Genomic DNA, 18,321 nt, shown 5'->3' on the forward strand with positions numbered 1-18,321 from the left:
CTGGCCGCGATTCGCATCGGTGGAGGGATCCGGGAGGTGTGGGGAGAATAGGAGAGACGCCAGCCAGGAGGAGAGTCATCTGCGCCGGCTGACTTCCTACAGGACATGCCCTTCGCCGTGAGAAGCACATCCTGTAGGCAGTCAGCTGGCGTGGACGACTCTCCTCCACTCCTGTGTGTTGCGGCACACCTGAAATCTAAGAAGGCACACAGTTTGCGATACACTGAAATAGAGAATGACACGGGGACAAATTTTTCCCCGTCCCTGCGGGAACTCATTTTCCCACCCCGGCAAGGTCTTTTCCTGTCCCTGCTGCATTCCTGCAAGCTCCGTCCTCATCTGCACAAGCTTCAAACACTTTAAAATCATAAATGTTCGAGGCTTGTGCAGTAAAGCAGAGCTTACATGAATGGGACAGGAATAAACCTTGCAGGGAAAATTGAGTTAAATTGAGTTAAATTTGTCCCTGTGTCATTCTCTAATATAATAGTTGATATTCAAAATGATTTAACTGGCCAGTAATGACCGCAGACCAGCTAAATCGCTTGGTTGGGGCTATCCGCTAATTTTCTGAGTAAATTCAAGGAGGGATTCAAAAAGAATCAATTTAACACACACAATAGAGAAAAAGAGAAAGTGTTCCACTACATTAGTGGTAGAGAATGACACGGGGACAAATTTTTCCCTGTCCCCGTAGGAACTCATTTTCCCGTCCCGGCAAGGTCTTTTCCTGTCCCTACCGCATTCCTGCAAGCTCCATCCTCATCTGCACAAGTTTCAAACACTTATAATCATAAGTGTTTGAGGCTTGTGCACATCAAGCAGCATTATGGGGTAAAGATCTGGAACAACTACTTATGCATACTACTTACGGGGTATTTAGGAAACATCTAAAAACATATCTGTTCTTGAAGTATTTAGGTAACTGACCTATACAATCTTAGTCCACAACAACTGATCCCCAGAACTGTTAATAACTAACCCTTAATTTTGTTAATTCTTCTCAATCTGTAACATCTTTTAATCATTATAAATCACATAGAACTTCACAGTCCTGCGGTATATAAACTGTTATTATTATTAAGGCGGAGCTTACAGGAATGGGACAGGGACAGGGACAAAACTCGCAGGGACGGGATGGGAAAATTGAGATCCTGCGGGGATGGGGACAAATTTGTCCCCGTGTCATTCTCTAATATAATAGTTGATATTCAAAATGATTTAACTGGCCAGTAATGACTGCAGACCAGCTAAATCACTTGGTTGGGGCTATCCGCTAATTTTCAGTGGCACTTAACTAGTTACTCCTGAAAATGACTAGTTAGTGCCTAACACAAAACCAGCTATTTTAGGAGAGTTCTGAGGTGGAGTCGGCACTTGGCTGGTTAAGTGCCGATATTCAGCCCTTAATCAGTCAGGCTAACCACATAAATGAGACCACAGAAAAAAATCAGTCCTGTCTTTGAGTAGTAATACATGGCCATTAAGTGCTGAATATCGACTTTAAAACAGATATTCAGTGCCAAAACCCAGATATGACTTGGCATTGAATATCTGGGAATAATGCAAGTTTTTTGTTAAAGCTCTTGATTTGGATACTAGGAGATTTAGAGATACTTCGTATCTTCATTTGCTTTCCTTATATCTTAAATGTTTTAAACCAGTTATTGTGAACAGAGTTACTGGGTGGTTGAATTTCAAATACCTTTGTCCCCTTGCAATTTTGTGATTTCTAATGTTTTTACTAAGAGGGGAAGGAGTGCACATTGAAAGGAGATGTGCACAATCCTGGCTTTGAATTTATATCCTAGTGCATCATGGCATTTGTGACCCAGCAATAGAAGTACTAGAAAGGGTAGAGTTTAAATCTATTTGTCTTTTAATCTAGAGCAATTCCTGTACTATTTTGCTTTTATATGTGTGGTGGGTTAAAGCGGCACTTTGTTATGAGGGATCTTTAAAAAAGTTTCTGCACTTTTATTTTTTTTATACACTATTTTTTAAATATCTTAAAAACAAATTACGTCACTTTTCCACATAATCACCCTGTTTTGAGATACATTTTCCCCTGACATTCTATGACACGAACCACTTCTCCCACCCCCAACCATTTCCCGTGAAAATATGAAAGTACAGAAACCTTTTGAAGAACCCTTGTACAACGTCCCAACAAGAAAAATATTAATCACATCTTTATTGAGAACATGCACCTGACCTGACCAAAGCTGCATAAAGGGTCATAAGATCTTACAATAGCAGAACTTAATATCCAGATTGTCTTCAAACTGAAATAAATACCAGGATTCCAGAACTGAAACCAAAGAACAGTTACTGAACAGAAGTAGCACACATTTAATATCATTTATACAATTTAGTCCTGATTGACTATTGTTGGGATGTGAGAAAGGCAGAGTATGTTTCTTCTGTTCAGCAGCTGTCCTTTGGTTTCATTTATGGAATCCTGTATAAAGCTGAGGTTTTGTGTAATTATATCTATGTGTTAATGGGCTTTCTGTTCTAGTTTTCTAAGAAAGGAGGGGGCCACTGATCCACAGATTCCAAGTGGCTTAGTCTTTCCCATAAGACATGGAACTTTTACACACTTCTAACTGAAACACCTTCCATTTTGTCACCTGTTTTTCCTCTTTGTAGCTCTTGGGATGACTTTCACAGCTGTGCAAATGCTATGCTGGCAAACTGTCCAGAGGAAGCTGCGGCCATCTGGGAATCACTGCGTCAGGAGTCCAAGAAGATCCAGTTCCGAGGGAATCTGCATGATCTGTGCAGTAGTAGAACGCGAATGTCCAACAGTGGGAAAGGCTCAGATACCAGTGAGACTAACAAGGAGACCCTGAGGGGCTCGGCCCATCTTCTGCACTATGGCTGGCTAGTCCTCTCTATGGTGCTCCTACTACCGTTCTTTATCTAAGAAATAAGCAACATCCTGCTAGCTGTTCAAACTCCTTTCTGCTGCTGACTGCATATAGCTGTATGGTGGGAAAGTGACCTTCATCTGCTGAAACAAATTGTTCTGGAGAAAAAAAAGCAAGATTTTGGCATGGCAATTTCTGTCCCACCCTCATTCTCTTTCCCTGGAATTAGTTTTACAGTACATCATTTCAGGAGATTTCTGGGAGCCAGATTTTGAGACTGTCTTATGAGAGAAAAGTCTCTCTTGTTTGGATAGCAACTATCAGGTTATGCTTCTCAGTATCCCACTGCATTGAAGCACTGTATTCTTTCTCTGTCTTCATTCTGTAGAAATTGACAACCCACCAGTGCTTGGCAGCTTCAGAAGTATCTGCACAGGCCACTAACTGGCCTCCTCTTTTCAAGGATAGGTTGATCTAGTTCCATTGCATGCATGGACTTCTAGTTATAATTTCACAAAATAAAAGCTGTGACTATAAAGCTCACCCATGCAAAAAGGTAAAACCAGGACAGGCTTAATCTACTTTCAATGACCAGAGCCAGTTAACTCTAAGCACCAGGTCTGCTCAAGTCCTTTCCTTGAGGGTGACAGGATAGTTCTGATATTTAGGATACCTGCAGTGGATATTGATCATCCGTATATTGGGGCTGAGAGCCAGGTGAATTTACATAGCTTGGTTACCCTGAAAACCAGACCTGTTGGCAGTCTTGTGGGCTACAGTTGTGTATGTATACAAACTTCCAGTGTTATCAGCTGAGCTATTAAAATAAGTGGAGAACAATTCTGTAACAGGGTACCTGATAGGAACCATGCATTCTTGTGTTCCATTATTGTTTTATCCTCACCACTTCCACCGAGAAGGTATTCCAGGCATCCAATGCTCTCTGTGAAAGATTGAGAAATAACATCAGGAAATACTTTATCAGCCTACAACTTCAATTCATGCTTTCTATTTCAACTGCTTCCCCATCTGCAAACAAATTTTTTTCAGAGATGAAGAAGCAGTAGAACTAGAGGATGAGAATTGCAGTTGCAAAGTAGTAGACATAAGTGTAACATCAGGGAATTCTTTTTTACAGAGAGAGTGGTTGATGCCTGGAATATCTTCTCAGTGGAGTTGGTAAGCACAAAAACAATGGCAACATCCAATAACTTATGGGATAAACACAGATGAGCTTTATATGGAAAGAGAAATTAAAGTAAAATTGAATAACCTTTGCATTTTAAATAGCATCAGTGGCATAGTGAGGGTGAGAGGCACCCAGGGTGGTGGCGTCCCCCTCTCCATCCCCTCCATGCCATATGTGTGTGCACCCCTTCCCCATACCTCTAACTTGCTTGGTCACTTTCTAGGCATGGGACCTGGAAGTGACAGCGAAAGAGTTGACACTAGCATGATCAGCAGGTTGGAGTTGCTGCTCGCACCGGCAAAGAGCTAGAGGTATGGCGGGGAGAGGAAATGAAGGCATATGCGCAGCAGGGGAGAGGAGGGAACATAAGAATTGCTGCTGCTGGGTCAGACCAGTGGTCCATCGTGCCCAGCAGTCTGCTCACACGGCAACCCTCTGGTCAAAGACCAGCGCCCTAATTGACACTAGCCCTATCTGTGTACATTCTGGTTCAGTAGAAATTTGTCTAACTTTGTCTTGAATCCCTGGGGGTGTTTTCCCCTATGATAAACTCCGGAAGAGCGTTCCAGTTTTCTACCACTCTGGGTGAAGAAGAACTTCCTTACGTTTGTACAAAATCTATCCCCTTTCAATTTTAGAGAGTGCCCTCTTGTTCTCCCTACCTTGGAGAGGGTGAACAACCTGTCCTTATCTACTAAGTCTATTCCCTTCAGTACCTTGAATGTTTCGATCATGTCCCCTCTCAATCTCCTCTGTTTGAGGGAGAAAAAGCCCAGTTTCTCTAATCTTTCACTGTACGGCAACTCCTCCAGCCCCTTAACTATCTTAGTCACTCTTCTCTGGACCCTTTCGAGTAGTACCGTGTCCTTCTTCATGTACGGCGACCAGTGCTGGATGCAGTACTCCAGGTGAAGGGTGCACCATGGCCCGGTACGGCGGCATGATAATCTCCGATCTGTTTGTGATCCCCTTCTTTATTATTCCTAGCATTTTGTTCACCCTTTTCTCTGCCGCCACTGCACATTGTGTGGACGGCTTCATCGACTTGTCAATCATAATTCCTAAGTCTCTTTCCTGGGAGGTCTCTCTAAATACCGCCCTGGACATCCTGTATTCGTGCATGAGATTTTTGTTACCTACATGCATCACTTTACACATATCCACGTTGAACCTCATCTGCCATGTTGAAGCCCATTCCTCGAGCATGATTATGTCACGTTGCAGATCTTTGCAATCCCCCTGCGTCTTTACTACTCTTATTAACTTCGTATCGTCTGCAAATTTTATCACCTCACTCGCCGTACCAATGTCTAGATCGTTTATAAAGATGTTGAAGAGCACGGGTCCAAGCACCGAGCCCTGCGGCACCCAACTGGAGAAGGAGAAGAGGACAGGTGCCAACATCCCCACCAAGACAAGCACCTGGGGTGGACCGTTGCGCCCCCCCCCCTTACTATGCCACTGCGTAGCAGGGTGTAACCTGCATAGATTGGCAGGTACAATTCTGGCCATCTTGTTGAGCAGACTGGATGGACCATACAGGTCTTCTGCCATCATTTACTATGTATATGTTATATTCTTTAAAGGAACATCAGTAGTATAATGGGTACGCCTCATGTCAAAATGATTGACAGCTGTCAGAGATAAGGATCGACCAATCAGCGTTCACTTCCGGGTTAAGCCCCGCCATTGTCCCGCCTTAGTCTCCGCCCATGCCCCACCCCTCCCATAGAAATGAATGGTGGTAGCCCTGCCCATGGCCCTGCCCCACTCTTCACCTATGCCCTGCCCCTCCCATAGGAATGAATGGTGGTAGACCCGCCCATGGCCCTGCCCCTCAAGTGCCTCCCCTCCCATTGCCCTGCCCCCTCATGTCCCGCCCCGGAAATGCACTTTTTGATGACATCACCGGAAATGGGGGCGTGTTTGACCCCGGAAATACGCTTTCTGATGACATCACCGGAAATGGGAGTGCCTGCCCCTACCGGAAATGCGCTTTTCTGATGACATAGGCAGAAATGGGGTAAATGAAGCGACGGAAATGCGCTTTTCTGACCACGTAGGCGGAAATAGGGGAAACAGACATAGTCAAAACCCCCACCCGGAAATGATGTGGCCAGAAAAGAAGCGTCTTTATTTTAACAGTTTTTAGTTAAAAGACAGGGTTTAAGAGCTCACGGATAGAGCAGATCACAAAACATTCACAAAATCTTTCCTGCTTTTAAAACAGAGCAGGGGCAGAAACAATCAAAGGTTGCATTTGCTTTTAACACACTTTCAGTAGGAATTCTGAGCTATTGGTTAATGGGCCAGCTCCCCTATTGTCATGGTAACAGCTGATAAGCCCCTTGCAGCCCCTCTCCCCTGATAAAGCCAAGGGGGAGAGAGGTGGAGGTGTGTTTAAACATGTCTGAACTTGTCCCGGCCCCCCTACTGTTGTCTTAACAATCTGAAAAAAAAACAACCCAAAAGCAGCTGTCACCTAACAGGGCTCTGTTAAAAAGGCAGAGCTATGAAAGAATCTTTATTGAAGCAAATTTATTATGATCCATACGTGGCAGGAAGCTATGGAGGCATTAACCCTCTACTTCAAGCGGTTAAAAGAGTGATATAACAGTCCGGAGAAAAGATGTGGTGGATTGGATCACCGGTCAAAACGCATACAATTTACACAGACCGGCTAGAATCCATTTTAAAAGAAATAAAACAATTGTGTCAGAAGTTGACAGACAGTGTCAAAGTGACTTAGTCGACATGTCAGCCTTTGCCCGTTATAACAATGGTTACAAATATATCTTAACGGTAATAGATATCCTGTCAAAATATGCATGGGTCGTTTCTTTAAAAACAAAAACCGGTCATGAAGTTACCAAAGCCTTTGAAACAATATTTAATTTAGGGCGTGCACCTGAAAAACTTCAAACAGACAAGGGTAAAGAATTATAAGTCTCTGAAGAATTTATTAAAACAAAAAGGTGTTAGCCATTTTGTGACCCATAATGATGTTAAAGCAGCTGTAGTGGAAAGATTTAACAGGACTTTAAAATCCAAAATGTGGAGATATTTTACAGCCCATAATACCTTTACTTATCAAGACGTCCTACAGGCTATAGTGCACAGCTATAATTATAGTTTTCACAGAACAATACAGGCGAGGCCTGTAGATGTGACACCCTCAAACTCTTTGCAGATTTGGAAAACAGTCTACGGCAGTAACATCAAACGCGATCCCACCAAGGATCTCTTAATGAAAGGAGACCATGTAAGGCTTAAAGGAAAATTTCAGAAAGGTTACGAGCAAACATGGACGGATGAAATATTTATAATAAAAGATGTTTTAAACAGGGGTCAGAGAACAATATACAAGATACAGGATTACGATAGCGAAGCTATACAAGGTTCTTTTTATCCTGAAGAATTACTAAAAGTCAAGCCTCTAGAGGACAGAATATACCATATCGAAAAGGTTCTAAAGGTAAAAGGAGGGGGTAAGAACAAAATATGTCTCGTGAAATGGAAGGGGTGGCCTGATAAATTTAACAGTAGGGTGAAGGCCTCAGAGATTCAAGACATCTGATTTTGTCTTTTGAAGCAGCACAGAGAGAAAAAAAACAAAATGAATGACGGTGGCTTTTATATCACATTGCCTAGCAATGCTTCGGCAGCTATGTTTCCCCATAATACCAGCTCTAATTTCACCATACAAATAGCTAGGCCTTTGGACTTACAGGGTCCGTGGGAAGCGGGGTTGGTGGAAATACAATACCCACATACTTGGGAAAATATTAAGGAAGACATAAAGTACGTTGTCACCTCTGCAGAAGGAAATGTACGCCAATTTACAATCCAGAGAGGATATTATGCGACCATGGGGAGGTTATTGGAAACCATGAATCATGACATTAGAAGCGCCTATGAGTCTGAGAGACCACCGAGAATCATATATGAACCCAATACGCGAATAATTCATGTAAAATCAGAGGATAAGTCTGTTATTTCTGCAAGGGGTGATTTGGCAACCATTTTGGGGGTAAAGGCTAACGTTAATACAAGGCTTTCTCATTTCCCAGCAAATATCGAGGCCGGCTTTAATACCCTCTACGTGTACACCGATATTGTAGAGCACCAGTTAGTAGGTGACCATTTTGTACAACTGTTGCGCTGTGTTCCAGCTCTAGGGTCAGCGGATAAGTTTATCACCCTCACGTACGATAAACCGCACTATGTACCTGTGAACAAGCAGCACATCGATACCATCACATTTGAAATAAAGACGGATCAGAACAGGAACGTCTCATTTCGTTACGGGAAGGTGATCCTTAAGCTTCACCTGCGGCCCAGGAAGACTGTTGTGTTTTAAAATGTTGGTGTCTAAAGATTACGGAGACCCCAAAGCATACAAAAATTATTACACAGCACAAGCCGGTTATGGACTTTCAGGATATCACGGAGCCCCTGTCATGTACGGTGCCGGTGTAGGTGGCGTATTTCATAGTCTCTTTAGAAAAGCAATACCGCTTTTGAGAAGGGGTTTTGAAATTATTAAACCACATGTGAAAGGAGCCGCAAAAAACATAGCTAAAGATGTCATGGGCCATGTCGCAACAACCGTTCTAAATAAAATAAACCATTCCGCAGAGCAGGCGGGGTCGGGACTGGCTGTGGTTAGACGGGCTGTTAAAAGAAAGAGGACCCACCCTCAAGAGATTCTGCAAGGACCTCCAAAACCTTTTAAAAGAAAGAAACCTCAAGGTAACAAATCACAGAAGCTATCCAGCGGATCCAAGAAGAGAAGGACCCGTTCTACGAAACGTGATATATTCTAAAAAAACATGGCTTTTGTACACAACAGCTCTGAAGAATGCGTTACATCAGAACTAGATCTGTTTGAGCTATCCCCAACCCAAACCAGTATCGAAAAAAGCATCTATGTGGAAATACCACCATTATCAGCTTTATCGGAAACAGCACCTTTGGACTTCTACATAGCGGGGCACGGTGAAGACTACATTGATTTAAACAACACTGTCCTGCATCTGACCTGTAAAATTGTGAAAGAAGACGGTTCAGACATTGACGCAGCCGCCAAAGTAGCCCTGGTAAACTACCCGATTGCATCTATTTTTAGCCAATTGGATGTTACCCTGGGAGACCAGCTGATTAGTCAGAGCAATAACTGTTATCCCTACAGAGCCCTCATAGAGCTGATCCTCAATTACGGTGAAGGAGCCCTCAAATCACAGTTCACAAGCGGCCTGTTTTATAAGGATACAGCCGAACATCACGACGTTAGAGATATAGGTGCACGTAATGCGGGTTTTACCGAAAGGGCACACTTTACAGCATCTAGCCACAAGGTGGAACTGTTGGGACATTTACACAGCGATCTATTTTTTCAAGAAAAGCTACTCATCAACGGCGTAGATCTTAAAATAAAACTGTCACGTAACAAAAACTCTTTCTATTTAAACTCCTTATCTTAAACGCTGCCCTCTTTGTAAAGAGAGTTAAAGTGGCCCCTGGAATGCGCTTGGGACATGCTGAAGCTCTACTGAAAGCTAACGCCAAGTATGCGATAGACCGTGTGGGATTGAAGGTGTTTAGCATACCGGCCGGCGCCCGTGTGACTAATCAGGAAAATCTCTTTTTGGGGCAGTTACCAAAGCTCATCGTGTTGGGCTTTGTGGATAACGACGCTTTCAGTGGTAATTACGCTAAAAACCCTTTCAATTTTAAACATTACGATATTAATTTTGAAGCTCTGTATGTAGATGGTGAACAAGTACCCGGAAAACCTCTACAACCTGACTTTGAAAATGGAAATTGTGTGAGAGAATATATGCAGCTTATTCAAGCGACCGGTAAACACCTGAAAGACAATGCCCTCCTGGTTGATCGTCAGGAGTTTTACAAAGGTTATATGCTGCTAGCCTTTGACCTATCGCCGGACCAGGAGTGCGCTGACCACTACTCGTTGATCAAAACCGGTAACCTACAGGCTGAAATACGTTTTGCCAGAGCTTTACCTCACACTGTGAACATGATAGTGTATGGGGTTTTCGACAACGTGATAGAGGTTAATCATAAAAGGAATGTTCTTTTTGACCATTCTTGAACATGAACACCGTACAGATCTTCCGTGTTTTAAAGAAGGACTTCTGTGTTGCAGAATCTTTTTTAGATGTACTGCCCAGTGACTGGTTAACAGGATTAGAAATACCAAGGAAACCTGTGGGAATTGTCGTGAACACCCACCCACACAACCTACCAGGTGAACACTGGTTGGCCCTCTATGTGACCGGAGACGGGACAGGAGAATTTTTTGATTCTTACGGACAACCACCGGATAGTTTATTCTTTCCTAACAGCATTATGAACTTTTTCAATAAACACTGTAACACTGTATTATATCATAATAGACAGTTACAGCACCCGCTGTCTGAGGCCTGTGGCTATCACTGTGTGTTTTTTTTACATCATCGCTGTAAAGGGCAACCTTTTGAAAATATTTTAGAAATGTATTCTGAAGATTTAATGCAAAATGATGAAATGGTACTGAAATTTGTAAAAAATAAAAAACAAGTCTTGTGTACCTTTTCAAAAACCCGTTTCATACACCCCAGGGCTGTGTTTCCTACCATGAATGTCATGCTGTTTCTAAATAAAAAAAGTAAACCTTAAAATCAAAATGTCTGCAGTCTTTTATTTTCATTTTTAAAAAACATTATTTTATTGAAGATATGTTTTTATACACTCAGCCACCGGTAACTGGGTAATAATTTACGTCTTTTATGAGGAAGGAGTTCTTTGGTCTTGGCAGGTTTTGTATATAGTTCAGGAACCTTCATAGCTGGGCTGTCCTTGAGGCGTAACAGTACCTCTCTGTTGGCTGCGTTACCCACAACCAAGGAAGGCATATTTAATTGAACTAAGGTTTGCATGAACTCTCCCCAGCCTAGGGGCCTTCTTTGCTCTGAAAGAGCATGTGTCTGCGTAACACTGCGAACGAGGTCGAGCAGGTTAGAACCACTGATAGGTGTTCCTTGGTATACAAATGTACCATCTCCCACCCAGGATACAACACTTTTGTTTTTTGACAGTTTGTTAAGCAGGACTTCGGCATTTTTCCTATAGCACGTATTGATGCTGTTTAACACTTCTTGAACCACAGAGTCGGGTGGTATACTATTTTCTGGAGTGGGGGTTGTTGAAGCATCAACCGATCCCTGTAGATACACATTTAGCTTTTCTTTTTCCATATCCCTTTGTCTGTTCAACACGAGATAACGTTGTAACACTTCTGAATAACGTTTAACTTTTTCATGGTCGGACATACCAGGGCTCTGCAGTATGTTTTTCATTTCCTCGTCTAACCTAAGTATGGTTGAGGTTCTAATATTTTCTTCCCGGTCTATGGGGTTTCTCAAGCGCTCGAGTTGTTGACTAGGGACCAGGTACATTTTTTCAGCGTGATGCATCAGCAGTTTGTCAGAAGACCCGTTATCAACGGTATAGCAAAACTTAACAAGGGCCCTATAAATCCGCCCGATTGTTTCACCAACTGCTTCTTTTTTTTCTTAAGGGTTAATCTTTTATCACACAGTCTTTTTATGGCGTGACGCTTCCCTTTTAAAACCTTTATCTGGTTTTGTGAAAGCGGGATGTTACCTTTTAGGGTGTTGAGAGCAATTTCAGCTATAGCAGCCACCAAATCTTCAGAGGCTGTATTCAGGATGGCTTTTCTGTGCTGCGGTGAGGCTTGGACTAAAAGTTTTAAAAGGGGCAGGTTTCTCTTTACACGGCTAGACATGTTACCTGAGAGACGCCCCAGCGTATATGAAGGGATCTGGTTATGTATTCACAGCCTTTTACGGGTTGATTGTGGTTTTACACAATATACCGTTGTCCAGTCTGGCGGGAAAATATCCGTTCTCAATCTGTAAGCCTCAGGCATTGTGGTATTTAAGTCCACACAGAGATAGCCATACGGCTTTCTGGTGGCATCCTCGAAGGCTTCTAAAAAGAATTGTGATTTTCCAGGGTACATCTGCCTAGCTAGAATGGCTACCTGTAACTTATCTCTAGGATTCTTAAAGAGAACCATGTATTTGGTGTTTAAAGTTATAGTCCGGCTTGTTTTACCCTGGCAGAAAACATTCTGAACTATATATATGATGCTCAGGTTTCTGTGATGTACGTACTTAGTAAAGGCATTCTCTATTTCGCCGCTTTTACAGGCAGAATCCATTAGATCATCTATAATAACCAAGTTTACTTTATGGGTTGGAAACATTCGGTCATCGTTAAAAGTATCAGGCAAAATGTCCGTAAAAGTAATAAAAGGATATTTATTTAACATTTCTTTATACAAAGGCTGCCAACAACTATAACACCAAACAATATTGTCAGGCATGACAGACAATACACGGCCAGCGTGTTCTAACAGTTTTTTAACAAAGAAGCTCTTGCCTGAATTGGACGGTCCTGCTAATATACAAGAGAAAGGGTGCGACCAGCTGGCATCCACCGTTCTAGTATCCATAGGGTAGTGTGCTGAACCCATCCTCCTCCTTCACTCTTTTGTCATACACAACTTGCTGTGTTTTTTTAATCACACCGGTCTCTATAGCCCACCTCTTTTTGTTTCTTATAATACCGGTTTGTTGCACCCCTATCTTTTTCTGGGGTAAACCCTCTGCACCCGGTTTGTAGTCAAAAACTAGATCTTTTAAACTAGTAAAATTGATTTTCTGGCTGTTTTCTACATTTAACGTTATCCCTTTCACTTTCATACAGGTCTTTCCACTTGTCAGTTTGTAACCGTATGTTTTAGGACCCGCTGATACATACTCAAGTTATATGTTCATCGGCAGGTATCTCACTGGTGAGCTCCCCTAAATAATCGCCCAGAGGGGGGTTCCAGTCACCCTCCCGGCTCACAAATATCACAGAATCTGTATCGTGGTACAGACAACGTTCTTGTAGATTGTCTAGAAGTTTGTACAACTCTAAACGCGCATAGGCTGTTGTAAAACAGGCTATGAAAACATTAGTGTTACTGGGCAAAGTAGTGCGGTCTTTTGAGTGCTTCCAAGACACGCAGGCTGTTTCATCATCGATAAAGTCACACGATGAAACCTCAAATTCAGGGGAAAACAGATATTTAAAGAGATCATCAGGCTCTCTGACAATGCTAACGGTAGGCAGGTTTGTCCTTTGACCAAATTTCCCCACAGAGAATTTAAGAAAAGTTTTGCTATTTGGCGTTTAGCAGGGTTTAACTGAATATGGTCTGCCCGCAAAAGTACACCTTCTTTTCTATAGAAATCAGAGATGTACATGTTTTGTTTTTCTATATCATTGCACCACCGGGGGTAGTCAGAAGCCTCTTGTTTTTGACGGAGGTGTATTTTGATGTATTCAGAAAAGAGACTGTCAGATTTTTGCTCGAAATGCCAGATTTCATAGATTTCAACAACCACATAACCTTTTGCAGTGGCAACATCCATCTCCACCGTGCACCAAGTCCCCACGAAAGCTCTCTCCTCATCCGTATGGGCACACGTACGGCACAAAGGAAACATAAGTTTACCCCCCACCCTGACGGGTAACACCCGGAAAAAGAGCTTTCTTGGAGGATATACTTTTGCTTTTATAAAATCAAAGTAATTTGTGGGTGGACCAAAGTTGTCATAAATGATTTGCGGATGGCCTGTTGGATATTCCTTTGTTTTATTGACAAATGGGTATAGGCTGGTAAAATCGTAATAGTGAATTTTTTCCCCAGGTTTTGTTTTGTAGTATAGAGAAACAGCATTTGTTCTACCCCCAAAAAAGGCATCTCGTGGGGCCAAGGGTTGCGGTAATGCAGAGCTAGCCAGGAAGTCTGCACAGCCCCTATCATTTTCTTTGACCATCCGCTTCCACTCATGCTCCCACATACTTACGACCTTGAAGCCCAGGCTTTCCAGGTAGGCTGTCTTTAGCTGCTTTTTGTAATAAAGAGAGCCATAGATCGTGGCTGCTACAGGATTCTGGTCTTTATCATTATAACAGACCGGACAGCCGTGATAAAAGCAACTATTAAATTCAAAAGCTGTTTCTACCCCATCAATGACAGCGTAACTGTCAAGAAAATAAGACCCCACCTTTCTTTCACCCCCGTTCAGAGCATGCATGATCTGTATATTTTGTGCAGCCTCTTGATACAGCAACCATTGAATAGAGGGGGATGAATATCTCTTTTTGTGTCTGTGATAGTTATCCGGGGGGGATGAGCGCCACGGTCTTGGATTCTAAAAACATAAATCTGAACATGGCCATACATACAGAGGCTAGGGTTATATATTGGAAAGGGTCTAAACAATTCATTCGAATTTCTGAAGTACCCTCACGTTCTACAACCACATCTTTCTGTGTCATTTTCATGATTTCTGCTCTGTAGAGAACACATGCCTGTCGCAAAATAGCCACATCCTGTTGACAGTAATAAGCCAACTCTTTTTGCAAATCAAACGTCTTGTGCTGGTTGTCCTTGCACCATTTTAAAAATTCCTCTTTTTCTTCAGGCATCATGTTTCTCACACCATAATGCTCCTTATCCGGCATACACCCCACATAGTTTTGATTTTCCTGAGTATTAAAAAAATGCGGGAAATAACCCTTACAGCCTGGAAAACCTAAGGCCTTTGGAAGTTTGCTAAGTTTCATAGGTAGGAAATTTAGAGAGTCTATGAAACGAATAGCTGTGATTTGTAAAAGCTTACCACCTTGAACCAACATATCTGTGTCCATCTTTTCCTTTAACAGTTGGCTAAGAACAAAATACCCGTCATAGCCTTTGGCATTATGGGCTATGAAGGTATAGTCTTTAAATTTTTTGTCACAAAAAACCTGTATAAAAGCAAAAATACATTCAAGACCCTTGAACTCCCATTTTCTTGTTTCGTACAAGTCCTCGGCATATATGTAATTAGGAATGTGCCAGCCCGTTTCCTGCATACATTCGCAATCGTAAATAATATACTTTTTAGATGTTTTGAGTTTATCGATGGGTGTCATAAAACATAAGTGTATGTCATCACCGCTTAAGGGTTCACGGCATAGCTTACACATCCTACCCTTACATTTATGTTTTTCGTTCACATAGGACTCACATTTCAGACACAGTGTTTTAGATAAACACTCCACTTCTTTTTTCTGCGCCAGCTGCATATGTCTATCTAAACAGTCTTTAGAGCGACAACACATCTTGCAATTAGCACACCTCTGCTGTATACCGTCATTGTTCAAACATGTCTGTGTCAAACAAAGACGGCACCATAATGTACAGGAGTGATCGTGACTATAGGGCTTCTGGCAAAAAGTACAGAAATTACGCTCCCCATAGAATTTTTTGACATCGGTTATGCCGTAGAAATGATCGTCATGTAGCAATAAGAAAACCGTTTTTGGATAAATGGGCTGGTCTGATGTTTTAAAGCAACACCACGAGTTTGTATAAAACACAACTCTTATATTTATCTTTAAATGTTGTTCTATGGTTGCTACATCATCGAGCATGACTTTTTTATGTACCGACCACCCCAAATCATTATGTAGCTTTTCAGCACCTATTAACAGTTCAGCATCTGTGAGTTTTACGGAGGACATAAGGGCTGTAAGGCTACCGGCAAAACACAGGTTATTGCCTGTGTTATTCAAATCTATTAAATACATCCTTTTTTTCTGCAAAATCTGGCTAAACAGTATAGATTTTAACACCCTACGACCCCCACCACCCTTGTTTCTTATTACAAGTACAACAACACGGAATAAATCACAGACCTGTATTTCTCTGTGACTTTGAAGGAGTTTAGCAACCTGGTCTAAGAAATCATCAGCATCTAGCGATTCGGGATTTAATTTACCAGAAAACAAGGAGTTGTGAAAAAGTGACGAATGTAGGAGCACTTGTACGTAGTCACCGGGCGATACTCTGTTGCTAACATCGTCCAGGATATGTTGAATGCCTTGGCGTATAGCATTTTGAGCATCACTTAATGATGTTATCCTGTCTAAATTAATGAAATGAAATTCTTCTGAATAAAGCACACCATGTCCAGTTTACGATCCCATCTTTTCACAAATTGGACATAGTTGATTGGTTCTGAATCTTCAGAAGGACCTAATGCACCCTTATTTGAACCATCCTCTGACACTTTGCTGCTATCAGAATAATTATCAACTTCATAACATTCTCCTTCTGTGCTGTCCGGCTGTGCTTCTGTGCTGTTAAACTTTTCTGTCGGCTTCACGGTATCTGCTTGTGACTTTCTAACATTTTCCCGATCTACAATTTATAACATAATATAACCGTTAATACTTTTTCCCCATCCTTGAGGATCTGTCTGTGCTTAACATTTTCTTCATTAACCATTATAAAAGTAATGACATTTTCTTTTACACTAGTCTCCTTACAAAATCAGAATACTTACTATTTCGTTTATCTTTTGGTTTCCTGTAAGCAGCTTTGGACTCTGGTTCCCCGTGTAAGAAGCTTTTACTATGCGATCTTTTCCTGTTATACTTTACCGTCAGGTTCATGGTATCTGCTTGCGACTTTCTAACATTTTCCCGATCTACAATTTATAACATAGCATAACTGTTAATACTTTTTCCCCACCCTTGAGGATCTGACTGCCTAATATTTTCTTGATCAACCATTATAAAAGTAATGACATTTTCTTTTAACCCTAGTCTCCTTACAAAACCAGGATAACCTACTATTTCGTTTATCTTTTGGCTTCCGGTAAGGAGCCGGTTGTTGGTTAGAACTTGTCGATGTAGAAGGTGTCGGCTCTCCAGCCGTTTCTTGGTCTAATCATAACGAAAAAAAGAATGTTTTGTAGATGCTGTTTTTAAAAACCAACATATGTGCCAGATAATACATTTGTCACTTACTGTTTAATATCTGTTGTCTTTTTCTGGTAAGAGATAGTTTATTTCTACCATCAGATCCCCGTTCCTGTTTTTAAATGCAATGATAGATTCAGAGAAAGAAAAAATGATGTCCCTAAAACCAAAAATAAAAGCCCCTTTTCTACTCACCATGTTAGCAGTTGATGTATCTGGGGGTCCGGTGTAGCACCCATAAAAACCAGAATGCTTGCTGGTCTTCTCATAGTTTATTTTATACACTTACACCCCCCTCTATAGAGGTTATCCATTCACAAAGGCTTTATTGTATGTCTAAGGCCTCTGCTAGAGCTTGTTTGTCTTGTTTAGTCATTTAGATACCAAAATGACCCCTACGTGTCTAGAGCCTAGTTCCTTATAACCTGTCACACCTTCTATTGTTTTAGTTTGGTCTGATAATACATGTGGCTAGCCATTTCTAAAACACACCACACATTTTATAATTTTTTTTTTAAAAAAATCTTTATTTTACAACAATAAAATGTTTAAACTTTTATACAAACAAACACACTGTATTTCCCACAATCCCGAGAATAAAAAACAAACAAACATGTTTTAAAAAGCATTTCTTTTGAAGAATGATTTATAATCGGTGTCACGGATTAAATTATTTACAATTTCTACATATGCACCATCTCTCATGAAATTGACCAATCTATTGAGTAGTCGTGGCCCGTCTTAATATCTCTGATTAAATCAATGATTATATTAATGCTTTCATTACAAAGCATCAATATTTTCATTTTATAGCCTACAAAAGTGACTACATTTACCACACGTCCTAGGCATAGCATGTCACAAGTTTTTTTGAGTTTCTGCTGTATTTCCTTATGTCCCCATATCAAGCAATCGTGGTGTTTTTGCCCACCAGCACGTATTAAGCAGGCTCCACAATCTTCATCCTTCACGCCTTGCAGACATTTATTTAGAATGCAGTATACAGCTACCTTTATAACTGATTTAAGTTCTGTTGGTGTTTTGGAAAGGCCTATGCCGGTCCACAGTCCATAATCACAAGAATCTTCAGGTTTACGCTCATTCACCGCTGGTTCTCTTTGAAACGAGCAGAAAAAACACAAACATGATAGATTTATCATCGGCATGTACACCTTGTCCACAGGTTTCTGTGATCATGAAGATCCGCCACTTCCCTACAAAAAACCAAACATACAGAAATAAATTTTCCTTTTTAAAACACATGAACACATTCAGCTTCATAAACCCTTCAACGACCCCTGGTAATAAAAAGTGTGTATGTGTCTCTCTTACCGTGGAAGAACCTGGCTTTTCCAACATGTCTGT

At 41.4% G+C, this 18,321-nt stretch overlaps 1 protein-coding gene across 3 annotated transcripts in view; it reads left to right on the forward strand.

Moving 5' to 3' along the window:
• The window catches only part of NRN1L (neuritin 1 like), a 254,923-nt gene extending 250,399 nt beyond the window's left edge, over positions 1 to 4,524 (forward strand). For 2 of the 3 annotated variants that reach the window (XM_033942747.1, XM_033942748.1), the window contains exon 4: positions 2,653 to 4,524. In XM_033942747.1, coding sequence (XP_033798638.1) covers positions 2,653 to 2,929 — 277 coding nt within the window. In that variant the 3' untranslated portion in view covers positions 2,930 to 4,524. The remainder of the gene's footprint in view (positions 1 to 2,652) is intronic. The other variant, XM_033942749.1, reaches the window with a different exon arrangement.
• The last annotated feature ends 13,797 nt before the right edge of the window (positions 4,525 to 18,321 follow it).

This window comes from Geotrypetes seraphini, chromosome 4 (assembly GCF_902459505.1).
Source record: "Geotrypetes seraphini chromosome 4, aGeoSer1.1, whole genome shotgun sequence".
Classification (NCBI taxonomy): Eukaryota; Metazoa; Chordata; class Amphibia; order Gymnophiona; family Dermophiidae; genus Geotrypetes; species Geotrypetes seraphini.